Source organism: Vipera berus, assembly GCF_964194415.1.
Source record: "Vipera berus genome assembly, chromosome: 1".
NCBI classification, from domain to species: Eukaryota; Metazoa; Chordata; class Lepidosauria; order Squamata; family Viperidae; genus Vipera; species Vipera berus.
In genome coordinates, this window is record NC_138202.1 from 97808153 (window position 1) to 97820853 (window position 12701).

The window sequence follows — 12701 nt, forward strand, 5'->3', positions numbered from 1 at the left end:
CATTCTGCAGCACCACTGGGTACCCAATTTGTGTGCAGCAGCAGAAAAACATGCAAGGATTTAGAAAAATGAAGTGTTATTCTGTACAAATTAAATGTTTTCTCATAAGTCAATTTCTTTTTTCTTTTTTAATTTAAGGATTATTACAAAACTGGGGTGATACGTTGTCCTGATGGAATATCTATTCCTGAATTACGAGAAGCGTGTGACTATCTATGTATTTCTTTTGATTATAGTACTATCAAATGTAGAGACCTCAGTAAGTATAACATTGCTGTTAACCTCCTATATGTATAGTTTTAAGGATGCTGTTTTCTGCCCATAAGTAATATTTGAGCATTTATCAATTTTAATATTATAAAGTAGATTGTGGATTGGGTAGACTATTGTGTTTAGTAATATATACTGAAGTGTTATACCTGTTAAGTGGAGGTTTATATATAAAATTTTATTTCACTCATAGACCGGCCTCATAGCATATAATAATGCAACATATAACCAACAACTCCGTATATCTGGACTGTACAATGGAAAAAATACTTAAAAGTATTAGCATTACAATTACAAATGTCTAACATTAAATATTTCTACTGATTATATAGAGGATGCAATATAAAATATATTTAAAAATATTAATAGATTTATTAGAGAACCACAAAAAATGTCACTGAACATAAGCTATCTAAGCTATGGGACCTAGAACTAAAACTTTGCATCGTAACTCTAGAGAACATCGTAACTCTAAAAACGACGTGTAGGAATCATAAATAATATCAAGACTACCAAGCTGTTAATAAAGGGATTCTAGTCTAATAAATAGGCATAGCTTGAACTCTGTTACTTTTATATACTTTTCAATTAGTGAAAAGGTTGGAATATTTCCGATGTGTATATGCTGAAGGAGAACTTGCTCAGTCGACTCAGCTTCTCTAAATTTTCAGAGACCTAAATGTCCCAAGTGTAGGATTTTCCTATATTTTTCTTTCAAAACAGTCAAAGTAGTGCCCCTTCTATGCTTTGAATGCTTTTAACTGAATAAGATATGCTGCAAGTGCTGCTGTGACGTCAATACTAGGGAGATTTGGAGCAGTACTTAGATCAGGCTTTATACCTATTAATATTATTAGATGAGTAATGTATAATTGGATTCAGAGTTGTTATTTGTGTGTGTGTGTGTGTGTGTGTGTGTGTGTGTTTTCGTATTGTCAGCTCAAGATAGCAATTGTACTAATTACTTCCCTCGCTATTTTCTGCACAACAACAACCACCACCCTATGAGGTGACTTGCGCTAAGAGAGAGAGACTGGTCCAAAGTCTCCCAGCCAATTTTCATGCCTAAGTAAGACCTTGAATTCAGTCTCCAGGTTTCAAGAGTAGCACTTTAACTGCTACACCACATTAGCACTTGATATTTGCTGCTTCAGCACAGAGCTGACTTAATCAAATCTCAAGGATAGTAAATAAGGAAGGAGAGAGTCTTAGACAACTTTAACAGGAATTACTTCCAAACAGACTGGAATTCATCCTCCACAGTTAGGCATATTATTTTTTGCCAGATGGCAAATATATATATATATTAGCTAATTGTTTAATATTAATACTTTAGCCTTTACACACTGCAGTCTTTAGAGGTAGTATACATTTAGTGAGACAGTGGGGGGCCTGGATTATTCAGTTTAAACCTTTAGATTAGACTTTCTCTAGAAAGGCAAAATGAAATATGGACCGAAGGGCCCCCCCATAAAACATCGATGGCAGTATTCTTGCTCAATGTAGCAGGTAAATTACTAGTCTTTTTATTTGCTATATTAAGGGTGATAAATAAGTCCTTTGAACTCTGCTACTAGAAGAATGAAAAATATTGATAGTATGTTACCTGCTCAAAAAACTATCTGACCATTTGCAAGACATGATTTTTGAGGTGCCTGGAAAACCCTAATAATTTTGATGTGTTGATTAATTCTTGTGTTACATTATTTTGGGTCCATCTTATTTATCTTTATATGCAAGTCAGAGATGCCTTGTAAACATCAGCGATTATTGTTCTAAGCCCAGAAGCTAGGAAGTACCAAGGTAACATATTTAAAATCTTTGAGCATCATTTAGCAATTATGAGAACTATGAGATGTTGCATGTCTATTGTGCCAAAGGTAATATTTTATTGAAGCAATTAATAATGGCTCATTAACATTCAGCTCAGCATTCTTATGAACAGAGAGTAATGAATTTGATTGCTCTCATTTCAGGTGCTCTCATGCATGAATTATCAAATGATGGTGCTCGGAAACAATTTGAATTTTACCTTGAAGAAATGATACTGCCACTGATGGTAGCCAGTGCTCAGAGTGGGGAAAGAGAGTGTCATATTGTAGTGCTCACTGATGATGATGTCGTTGATTGGGATGAAGAGTACCCACCTCAAATGGGAGAAGAATATTCTCAAAGTAAGTTAGTTGGCTCTGGGACCTAGGCTTAGTTAATTAAGTTAGGCAGTTACGGTGCACCATTTCCAAAGAACATACCATGAACTTAAAGCAACAGTCATTTTTTCAGTAAACCTGCAATGAAGTATTTTTTCACGAATTGTAAAGAAAAGTAACATAAGTATCTCATTTCCTTTTCTATATAATTTTATAATTTCTATATCATTAATTTTCAAATTCATCAACTCAAATTAGTCACCTCAAAATGGCGCCGCCAACGGTGGCCTCAGTGAAATGCTCTCTGATAGTTCTGTTGGGGTTTTTTTTATTATTCTCTGTGATTCACTTCGGATTTCATACTCAAGAGACGAACTGTTAAGCATCAAGCAGTGTTTTTTTAATGGGCAGCTTTCTGAGACTACCCCCCCTTTTTTTTTTTACAAACACAGAAGAGATTCTCATCCAGAAAAAACTAGCGCTCTCTGAACAATGGAAAAACAAAAACAAGAGGAGATGACAGAGGCGGAGAAGGGATAAGCCAGCAAGGATTTTGAATAGACTAAGGAAAAGGGGAATAAAAATTCCTCCTCCTCCACTGTTTCTGACTACTTTACGTTCATTCACTAATAAGATGGATGAAATACATCGGTTAAACAGACGCAACTCTGATTTTTACAACTCAGCAGCTCTCTGCTTCACTGAAACCTGGCTAAATGAGTCAATTGATGATAGCAAATTGCATATCCCAGGATTTCAGATAGAGAGGGCAGACAGAATTACAGAAACATCTGGTAAAAAGAAGGGGAGTGTCTCTGCTTTTATATCAACAACCAGTGGTGCAAAAATGTAACTACACTAAAAGAAATGTGGACTTAAGAGACATTAATTATCAATTGCAAACCGTTTTATTCTCCACGAGAATTTTCCTAGCTGACCATATTTTGTGGGCTGAAATAAAATACCCAGATTTACTCCTCATTGTGTTAGGAGATTTTAACAGTGCTAATTTAAGCCAAGAGCTACCAAAATAATTTCAGCACGTCAACTGTCTCACTAGAGGCAAGAATACTTTAGACCACTGCTACACAACATTAAAAGATGCTTATCGGTCTTTACCATGAGCAGCTGTGGGACACTCTGATCATTGTATGATTCACCTTCTACCTGTTTATAAGCAAAGGCTTAAAACCATAAAACCAACAATTAAATCAGTGAAGTCTTGGACTGAGGAGCCAAAGCTAAAACTGGGCTTGCTTTGACTGCACCAATTGGAACATTTTCAAAGATACCGCTGCAGACTTGGATGAACTCACAGATACTGTAACATCATATGTTAGTTTTTGTGAAGACCTATGTGTGCTGACCAGAAACCTGTAAATACCGTATTTTCCGGCGTATAAGACGACTTTTTAACCCATGAAAATCTTCTCAAAAGTTGGGGGGTCGTCTTATACGCCGGGTCGTCTTATACGCCGGAAAAAAACCAAATCAGTCGAGCGTCCCCGTTCTTGCAAAGCCGGGCCGCCCTGCGCAACTGAGCTATCTCCGGCGCGGCTCCGGGACACGGCTGGGTGGGAGCGTCGGGCGGCTCTCCCCACGCGAAGGCGGCACTGCCCGTCAGCTCTTGTCCGTCGCAGAGGAGGCGAAGGCCCGACTGGCCCCGCCGGCCCTCCCGCTGCTCCCGCGCTTCTGCCGGCCCCCGAGGCGCAGCGTTTCCCGGGCGGCAGGCAGCGCCGGAGGGCAGCTGCCACCCCGCCACGGCCGGCGCCCCTCCTGCTTCCCCCCCCAGGCCTTGAACTTTTCCCATTCGGCGCAGGGCGGGGCAGCTCCGCCCGCAGCCTCTTTTTCATGTGCCGCTTCCCTCTCACCGTCGGCCGAGGTGCGCTCGGCCCGGGCTCCCGGTCCCTCTTCCCAGCCGGCTTCCCGCCCTGCCCCTCATGGAGCTGGACTGGGCGTGCAGCCTCTCGGTGTGCCTGGTTTTCCTGGGCAGCCTGGCGGTGCGGCTCCTGCGCTCGGACCTGTTGCTGAGCCGGCTGCTGCTGCGCGTGGAGCTGCTGGCCATCCTGCAGGCGCTGGGCCGTCCTGCCGCTGCCCGAGGGGAGGGCCTCGCCCCCGCTGGACTCACCTGTTACCAGCACCACTCTCCCCCCCGCGGGGATGCGCTTCCGCCGGGCGGTGCTGGCCGAGATGAGCCAGCAGGCAGCCGCCGTGAGCGCGGCGCTGAGGGGCAACGGCAGGACGCTGCCCCTCAGGTCAGTAATGTATTAACAAGGGAGATCAGAGCAGCAAAAAGAATCTACTCTGAAAAGCTAAGGAATCAGTTCTCAACAAATGAACCAGAAAATATGTGGAAAACACTTAAAAATATCACTGGTTACAAAGGAAATCAACAGCTGGCAGATGGACCTGAATGGGTTTTACTGTAGGTTTGAGAGGAAACCACTGCCACCTATATCTACCATCCCCATCTCAGATACACCAACAACACCCTCCTACAACTGACCCCATGCCTTTGGACCCTCCATCTCTGGTGATTATAGAAAATAATGTGCAAGGTCTATGTCACAGACAAAAGTCTGGAAAAGCACCAAGCCCAGATGAGATAATTCCATCTTGCTTGAAAGCGTGTGCTGATCAACTGGCCCTCATCTTCATCCACATCATTAACAAATCACTAGAGTTGTGCTAGGTTCCTTCTTGCTTCAAATGCTCTACTATCATCCCAGCGCTAAAAAAAGTCCCATCAAGGAACTGAATGACTACAGACAGGTTGTTTTGACATCCGTAGTTGAAAACCTTTGAAAGGCTAGTGCTGGCCCACCTGAAAACCATCACAGAGCCATTGTTAAATCCCTTGCAATTTGCCTACCAAGCAAATAGATCGGCAGATGATGTTAATATGGCTCTGCACTACATCCCATAACATTTTGTAACTCCAAAGACCTATGCAAGAGTCCTTTTTGTAGTTTTCAGCTTTGCATTCAATATCATCATTCCATATATTCTTCTCACTAAACTAAATCAGCTAGCTGTGCCTGACCACACTTGTAAGTGAATCATAAGTTTTCTAACAGGCAGGAATCAGCAGGTGAAGCTAGGCAAAATCATATCATACCGGTATAATAACACAGGGTCCCCAGGGCTGTGTGCTCTCTCCTCTCTATACCAATGATGACATCTCATGATCCCTCTACTAAAATATTGCAGATGATACAATAGTGATTGGTCTCATTTGAGACAACAATGAATTTGTATACTGATGGGAGGTTGAACAACTAGCCTTGTGGTGCGGCCGGAACAATCTTGAATTAAACACACTCAAAACAATAGAAAAGATAGTAGATTTTAGGAGAAACCCTACTATAGTACCACCTCTTGCAATACTAGACAACACAGTATCAACAATAGAGAGCTTCAAGTTTCTAGATTTTATAATATTTCAAGACTTAAAATGGACACCTAACATCAAAAACACAACAAAGAATGTTCTTTGTGCACCAACTCAGAAAGCTCAGACTGCCCAAGACTGCTGATACAGTTCTACAGAGGAATTATTGAGTCATCTGCACCTCTATAACTGGTTTGGCACTGCAACCAAAACAAGACAGACACAGGCTTCAGTGGATAATTAGAACTGCAGAAAAAACAATTGCTACCAGCCTGCCTACCATTGGGGACCTGTATTCTGCACAATCCAGAAAAAGGGTTATGAAAATATAGATCCCTTACATCCTGGACATAAACTCTTTCAACTTCTACCCTCAAAATGATGCTATAGGGCATTGCAAACCAGAACAACTAGACACAAGGACAGTTTTCTCTCCCCCCCCCCAATGCCAATACTCTGCTAAACAACTAATTCCCACAACACTGTCAAGCTGTATTACTATTATTCTTCTCATCTTTCCTATTACCCATCTCCTTATGACTATAACTTTGTTGTTTGTATCTTATGATTTATATTGTTTTATTTAGTATCCTAGTATGATTTATGTTGATTGCTTATTTGGTATCCTGTGATTATCACTTATGATTTATGATGAATGTATTTTTACAATGACTATGATCATGATTTATCACATTGTTTTTATGTACACTGAGAGCTTATTCACTGGAGACAAATTCCTTGTGTGTCTAATCACACTTGGCCAATAAAGAATATTCTATTCTATTCTATTCTATTCTATTCTATTCTATTCTATTCTATTCTATTCTATTCTATTCTATTCTATTCTATTCTATTCTATTCTATTATTTTCTATTCTATTTTCTATTCTATATTCTATTCTATATTCTATTCTATTCTATTCTATTCTATTCTATTCTATTCTATTCTATTCTATTCTATTCTATTCTATTCTGTATGTACTACAGTACATCAATATGGAGCAGGAATGATCAGCTTTGAATAAATTTAAGGCTGCATAAGGCTTGGTGTCGTATGTTATTTTTGGACTCCATAAATAAATCTCGGGTCTATTCTGGGAGAGGGATTCAGAATTCAAAATGGTTCCTTAAGCATCTTCAAGCTTAAGTATCCATTTTGCTTCTTTAATTCCCCCCCCTCCCATTACAGTAAAAAGTGTCTCAATGTTTTGCCCTACTTACACTAATATTTGGGAGGCATAAAAGAGATGTAGATGAGCCTCTTTGAGCAATACTTTTTTACTTCTGCTATACTACATCCTTGCTTTTTTTACTTCAGGCTCCTTATGAGAAATATAAGTGGCAATATATTGTAAAAGCTTTTTTAGAGTGCAAATTTCAGTGTTCATATATCATAGTTTAAGGTAGTTCAACATACAGTTTTATGAAACAGAGGTACACGGAAGTTTGTGCATGCTAACATCATCTCCAAATCCATATGTGCTTTGGCCCTACCTCAGATCACTCTGCATTGTGCAGACATGCATCATTAAGTAGACATAATTTTTATGGCAATTCAGCACATTGATTAATGTTCCCTGTGCCTTGTCAAATCTGTCATTTGGAGAATTGGAGGTATAGTTGGCTTACAATCACATTGTTCCATTTGAGTGTTACAACGTAGTCAGCGTGTAGGGGGTATATTGGACTGGATTGTTGGATCACTCCTCAGTCTTATTAAAACATGGATTCTTAGATAATATAAATAATAATATGCATATTTTTAAAATATGTTTCAAAATGCATTAGTAGTTGTTTTTTTACCATTATTGTATACTGGCTATATACAGTTCGTTTATTTCATGAAATGTATTTTCTCCCCAGTTATTTATAGCACAAAGTTATATAGGTTCTTCAAGTATATTGAGAACAGAGATGTGGCCAAATCAGTACTGAAGGAAAGGGGTCTTAAGAAGATTCGATTAGGTATAGAAGGTAAGATAATTTGATATTGTTGACTAATCCAACATGTTGTGAAAAACTAGGATGTAGACACTTATGATCTAAAACCACTGTGAAATAAGAGGGAATACAGGTAGTCCTTGTTAACAACAACACTTGCAGCTGCCTACCGGCTTCCCCATTGATTTTGCTTATCAGAAGCTGGCAGTGGAAGTTGCAAATGGCAATTACATGAACGCAGGGGTGCTGCAACAGCCAGAACCTTGAGGAGAAGTTGTAAGTACCCTATTTTAGCGCTGTCATAAGATTGAACAGTCACTGAACAAGTGGTTCTTAAATGAGGATCACATAATACTGCAACATGGTGACTTCAAAAAAAAAAAGAGATAAGCCTTGGCAGTCACTGTGTTGTCTTTTCTTCAGTACTGTGTCTTATCCAGGTAAACAGAAGTGCTTAAGTTTAAGGCTTATTCTGATACAGAAACATAGTTTGAAATTTCAATTTAGAATGAATCATTTATCTTTTGTGAAGTGAATCTAATTACAAAAAAGTTTTGAAAGTAGAGTGTCAATAAAACTGCAGTGAACAGTGGAGGAAGGATTTACAGAATGGAGTGCCTTAAATATGCTGAATAAATAAAATACTTTGTTGAATAACATGCTGTATTCTACCTCAGAGTTCTCAAGTGTTGAGTGAAATAAAATTATAAACGTTGTTGGCATTATTTTTTTTAGGTTATCCTACATACAAAGAAAAAGTTAAGAAGCGACCTGGTGGGAGACCGGAGGTAATCTATAATTATGTCCAAAGACCGTTCATAAGGATGTCATGGGAGAAGGAAGAAGGGAAAAGTCGCCATGTTGACTTCCAGTGTGTGAAAAGTAAATCAATTACCAACCTAGCAGCAGCTGCAGCAGACATTCCCCAGGACCAGCTAGTAGTGATGCATCCTACACCCCAGGTGGATGAGCTAGATAGTCTACCAATTCATCCTCAACCCAGCAACAGCGATACAGATCCTGAAGGACAGAACTTGCCACTCTGATCCAAACTGCTGGTTAAACAAAAGCATGCTATTATTAAAAAAAAATTGAAGATGCTGTAATGAGCTCATACTGCACTGCAATTCCAGCTTCTCTCCATTGTAATGAACATAAAATGTTTCAGGATATTGCAGTATGGACTTCACAAAGACCAAAGTGGGATCTGATTATGGTTTGTAGGAGTACATATATAACATCATGAGGTTCAGTTACATACCTGCATTTGTTTCCCAGTAAGTAGCTTTTGTGGTATTGGTTGTATGGTGGACTATTATTAGCCTCAAACTCTTGTCAAAAACAGCAGTTTGTTGGTTTCTTCAGTATTTTGGTACTCAGTGGGCAAAATGCAGATTTAAAATTGATAGTGGCACTTTACAAATGGTGGACAAAAAATATTCTCAAAGCCATTTTTATAGTCTGGGTGCAGAATGTTGATTCTTAACAGAGTGCCGCTTTCAGAGATTATTCAGCAAAATGTAAATAGTTTGTTCTGAGTAGGGGCAATAGGTTACTTAATTTGTTCTCTAATGAATGAGCACAACATTCTTGCCACTGGGACTTTTGGATTGTGATCCAACAGCCTACTTTTTTCAGAATTATCCAGTGAATTTTTTTCATGTTTTGATGTGAGCCATGTTGAAGGGTCAGGAACAACTGATATGGGCTTTATCTTTAAAAAAATGCCTTATCTTAAATCTGTTCACAGAAATATTTATTTACTGAGAGGTTTTTCATATGTGTCATAGAATAGAAAAATGCAAATTGTTCACTCTTCACTTAATAACTGATTGTAAACAAGTTTTTCATTCAAATAAAATTTCCATTATTTTAATATTAGCAGTAATATAATTTATTCATTCTTCTGAAATTGATTAACAGTCTACGTTGTTTACATTTTACAGAAAAAATAATCAGATTATCTGCTATTTAATATGGAGTGGCTTGCTTTTTCTACGATTCCCCATTTTTCGGACTTTTCCTTGGAAAATAAGGCAAAACAGGGCAACTCATGAGATTTTGGAAATTCTCATAATATGGTTATCTGACTGCTTTTGACTAGAATTGACTTCATCAAATATTTTGTAGAATTAGACTAATAACTTTGGATTGGTTGACAGGGTCAATTGACCTTTGATATTTGTGTAATGTATTGTCATCTGCATTGACCAATTAAATTCATTGGGAACAAGGCTTTTGTTTTTAATAAGGGATAAATTGAGCTGGCAAAATTTATCTAATTTTGACACAATATTCTTTGGAATAAAAAATTGAGGCTTAGAGGTGTATATAAATTATGAATGGGAAACTTAAGTGCCTTTCCATAATGCCTGTAAAGTATTTCTGAAATAAATTGGAAACGATGCTTCAGAGCATGGGGCATCATGAATATAGTTTATGTTTGCAACATGACACCCGAAGCGTCATGCTGGAACCGCACCCACCCCATTGCCGGCAATGGAAAAAAAAAGTCACAATACGTCACGACACGTCACGTGATGTTGCAAGTTTGACACCCCTGCCTTAAAGCAACCATAGAACCCTGGGAATAGAACTGATTGCTTTGAGTCATTGACAGGTGCTGTGATGAAGTGTTGCATAGCTCTGTGATACACATTTCCTGTAATTTATAATCATTAAGTAATTAGTATTCAGAATGACAAAAAACAGCATTCATGTGCACATAATTAAAAATTCAGTTTAAGCAACACAAGAGAAAATACATGCACTCTGTTTTGTCTAACTGATGTTTGACTTTGTACTTCCTGACTTTTCTCTATTCAGAATGGATGTTATCCTGGTAAATCTGACTATATATTATCAACATGATTCATTGTTCCCAAATTTGATAATTGCCATTTGAAACCATGATGATCAGTGATTTTCTATGTGGATATGTAAAATCATAACACTAGAAGGGGTCTTGAAGGAAATCTACTTTCTTCAATTTATATTTATATCCTGCCTTTATTTTTATAAATAACTCAAGGCAATAAACACAGTACTCCTTCCTCCTACAGTTTTCTTCACAACAATAATTTTATTTTTTTATTTTAATTCCATTTATATCCCGCCCTTCTCCGAAGACTCAGGGCAGCTTACAAACTTAGCAGTAGCCTTCATTCTATGTATATGCCTGCTTATTATGGCTTTCACACACACCCCAGCGGCATTATTACAAAGTCAGCTTAATTGCCCCCAACAATCTGGGTCCTCAATAAGCCTATGAGGTGAGTTGGGCTGAGTGTGAGTGACTGACCCAAAGCCACGCAGCCTAAGACGGGACTAGAACTCACTGTCTTTTGGCTTCTAGCCTAATGCCTTAATCACTGGACTTTTCACTGCTCAGTGAAAAAATTTTTGGAGCATCTCTGAGAACCATCCACCTCTGAAGATGCCTAAAGGAGAACTTACCATTTCAGGTGGCAGCCCATTCCACTGGTCGACATTTCTTTTTTTTTTATTTAAAAAGTTTTACAATACATTTTAACTTTAATCCCCCCCTCCCCCACCCAACCCTCCCTATCCCTTCCCCCCATTCCCTCCTCCCCCCCCCCGACTTCCCAGAGCTAAATACAGGGTATAAAATCGAAAAACAAACATAAGCACCCCTATGTTATCAGCAATAAACTATTAGTTCTATCTCCCTCTAGCTCATGTAAAATGAATACAAACAATATTAATATTACAAAGTAAAAAAGAAAAAGAGAAAAACAAAAAAAAAGCTTTACTCAGAATAGATTTTCTTAATCCCAGTCCTTATTCATATTAATTTCAAAGAAAAAAAAATAGACAAATTCTCAGTTACGCACCAAAAGCGCCTATCTATTAACCTTAATAATCTCCAACCAAACTAAACCATAATCAAAAATAATTCTTGCATGTATCACACCAAATGTCTCGCAGTTCCAGGTCATCCTTGAGTTCAAATAAAAAGAGTAAAAAAAAAAAAGGGTTAAGCAGTCTGTAAGACAACTTATTGTTAATTAGGAGCTTGCATACCCATTCTTAGTTCAACACACACTTTTAGTCCATAACCCTAATATACTTTTCTAACAAGCAAATAACATCCATCTTAAATTGTGTTACATATTAAAAAAAAACTTTCTTTCCCCTCTATGATAAATTTAATCCATTAAGATACTAATTTAAAAATTTAATCAGCAATCTTAACGCCCCAAAACTTTTGGAGCATGTCTGTCATGACCCCCAAAACTTCTTTGGACCGCGCCCCTCCCACATCTTCACTGTAAATACACTTTGGAGATTCCATAACTATCTGCTGGTCTTGCTCTTGCTCTCGTCTCGCTCTTCTTAAGGCGGCACGCGTCTTCCTCTGGCCTCCTGCAACATCCGATGAAACTGTATCTTGATCCCCTCCAACACCATTGTCCTCTATCTGTCTGTCTGCAACATCTTGAAGCTTTCCCTCGCCGTATCCCTTAACAGCTTCCAAAAATGATAGGGGGGTTGCTTTTAACACATTGCTATAAAAATCACGTGCCTGGGCCACAGTAACCAGACGATGTCTTTTACCTTCATGCGTCACCACCAGTCCAACTGGAATCTCCCATCTAAACTTAATATCACATTTCTTAAGTTCCTGTACTAAAAATGCAAAATCTTTCCTTCTCCTTAAAATCTTCGGAGGAATCTCTTTTAAAACCAAGACTTCTTGCTCAGCCACTACCAGTTTAGTATCATAGGCAGCTTGAATAACTTCATCTCTAATTACTCTCTTTGTAAAATAGACCACCACATCTCTGGGTAACTTCCTTTGTCTTGCAATCCATGAATTTACACGAAAAATTTTGTCCATACAGTATTTCCCTCAATTTCAGATGCTGGCTGGCCCAATACCCCTTCCAGAGCCTCAGAAATCAGCTGCTTTAAATCTTCTTTACAGTT

General features: G+C 38.5%; 1 protein-coding gene across 5 annotated transcripts in view; it reads left to right on the forward strand.

Moving 5' to 3' along the window:
- BTBD10 (BTB domain containing 10) overlaps nt 1-12360 on the forward strand; it is a 31243-nt gene extending 18883 nt beyond the window's left edge. For all 5 annotated transcript variants that reach the window (XM_081314711.1, XM_081314712.1, XM_081314713.1 and 2 more), the window contains exons 5-8: nt 139-259; nt 2247-2444; nt 7674-7784; nt 8487-12360. In XM_081314711.1, the coding sequence (XP_081170837.1) occupies nt 139-259; nt 2247-2444; nt 7674-7784; nt 8487-8797 (741 nt within the window). In that variant the 3' untranslated portion in view covers nt 8798-12360. The remainder of the gene's footprint in view (nt 1-138; nt 260-2246; nt 2445-7673; nt 7785-8486) is intronic.
- Nucleotides 12361-12701: the final 341 nt, after the last annotated feature.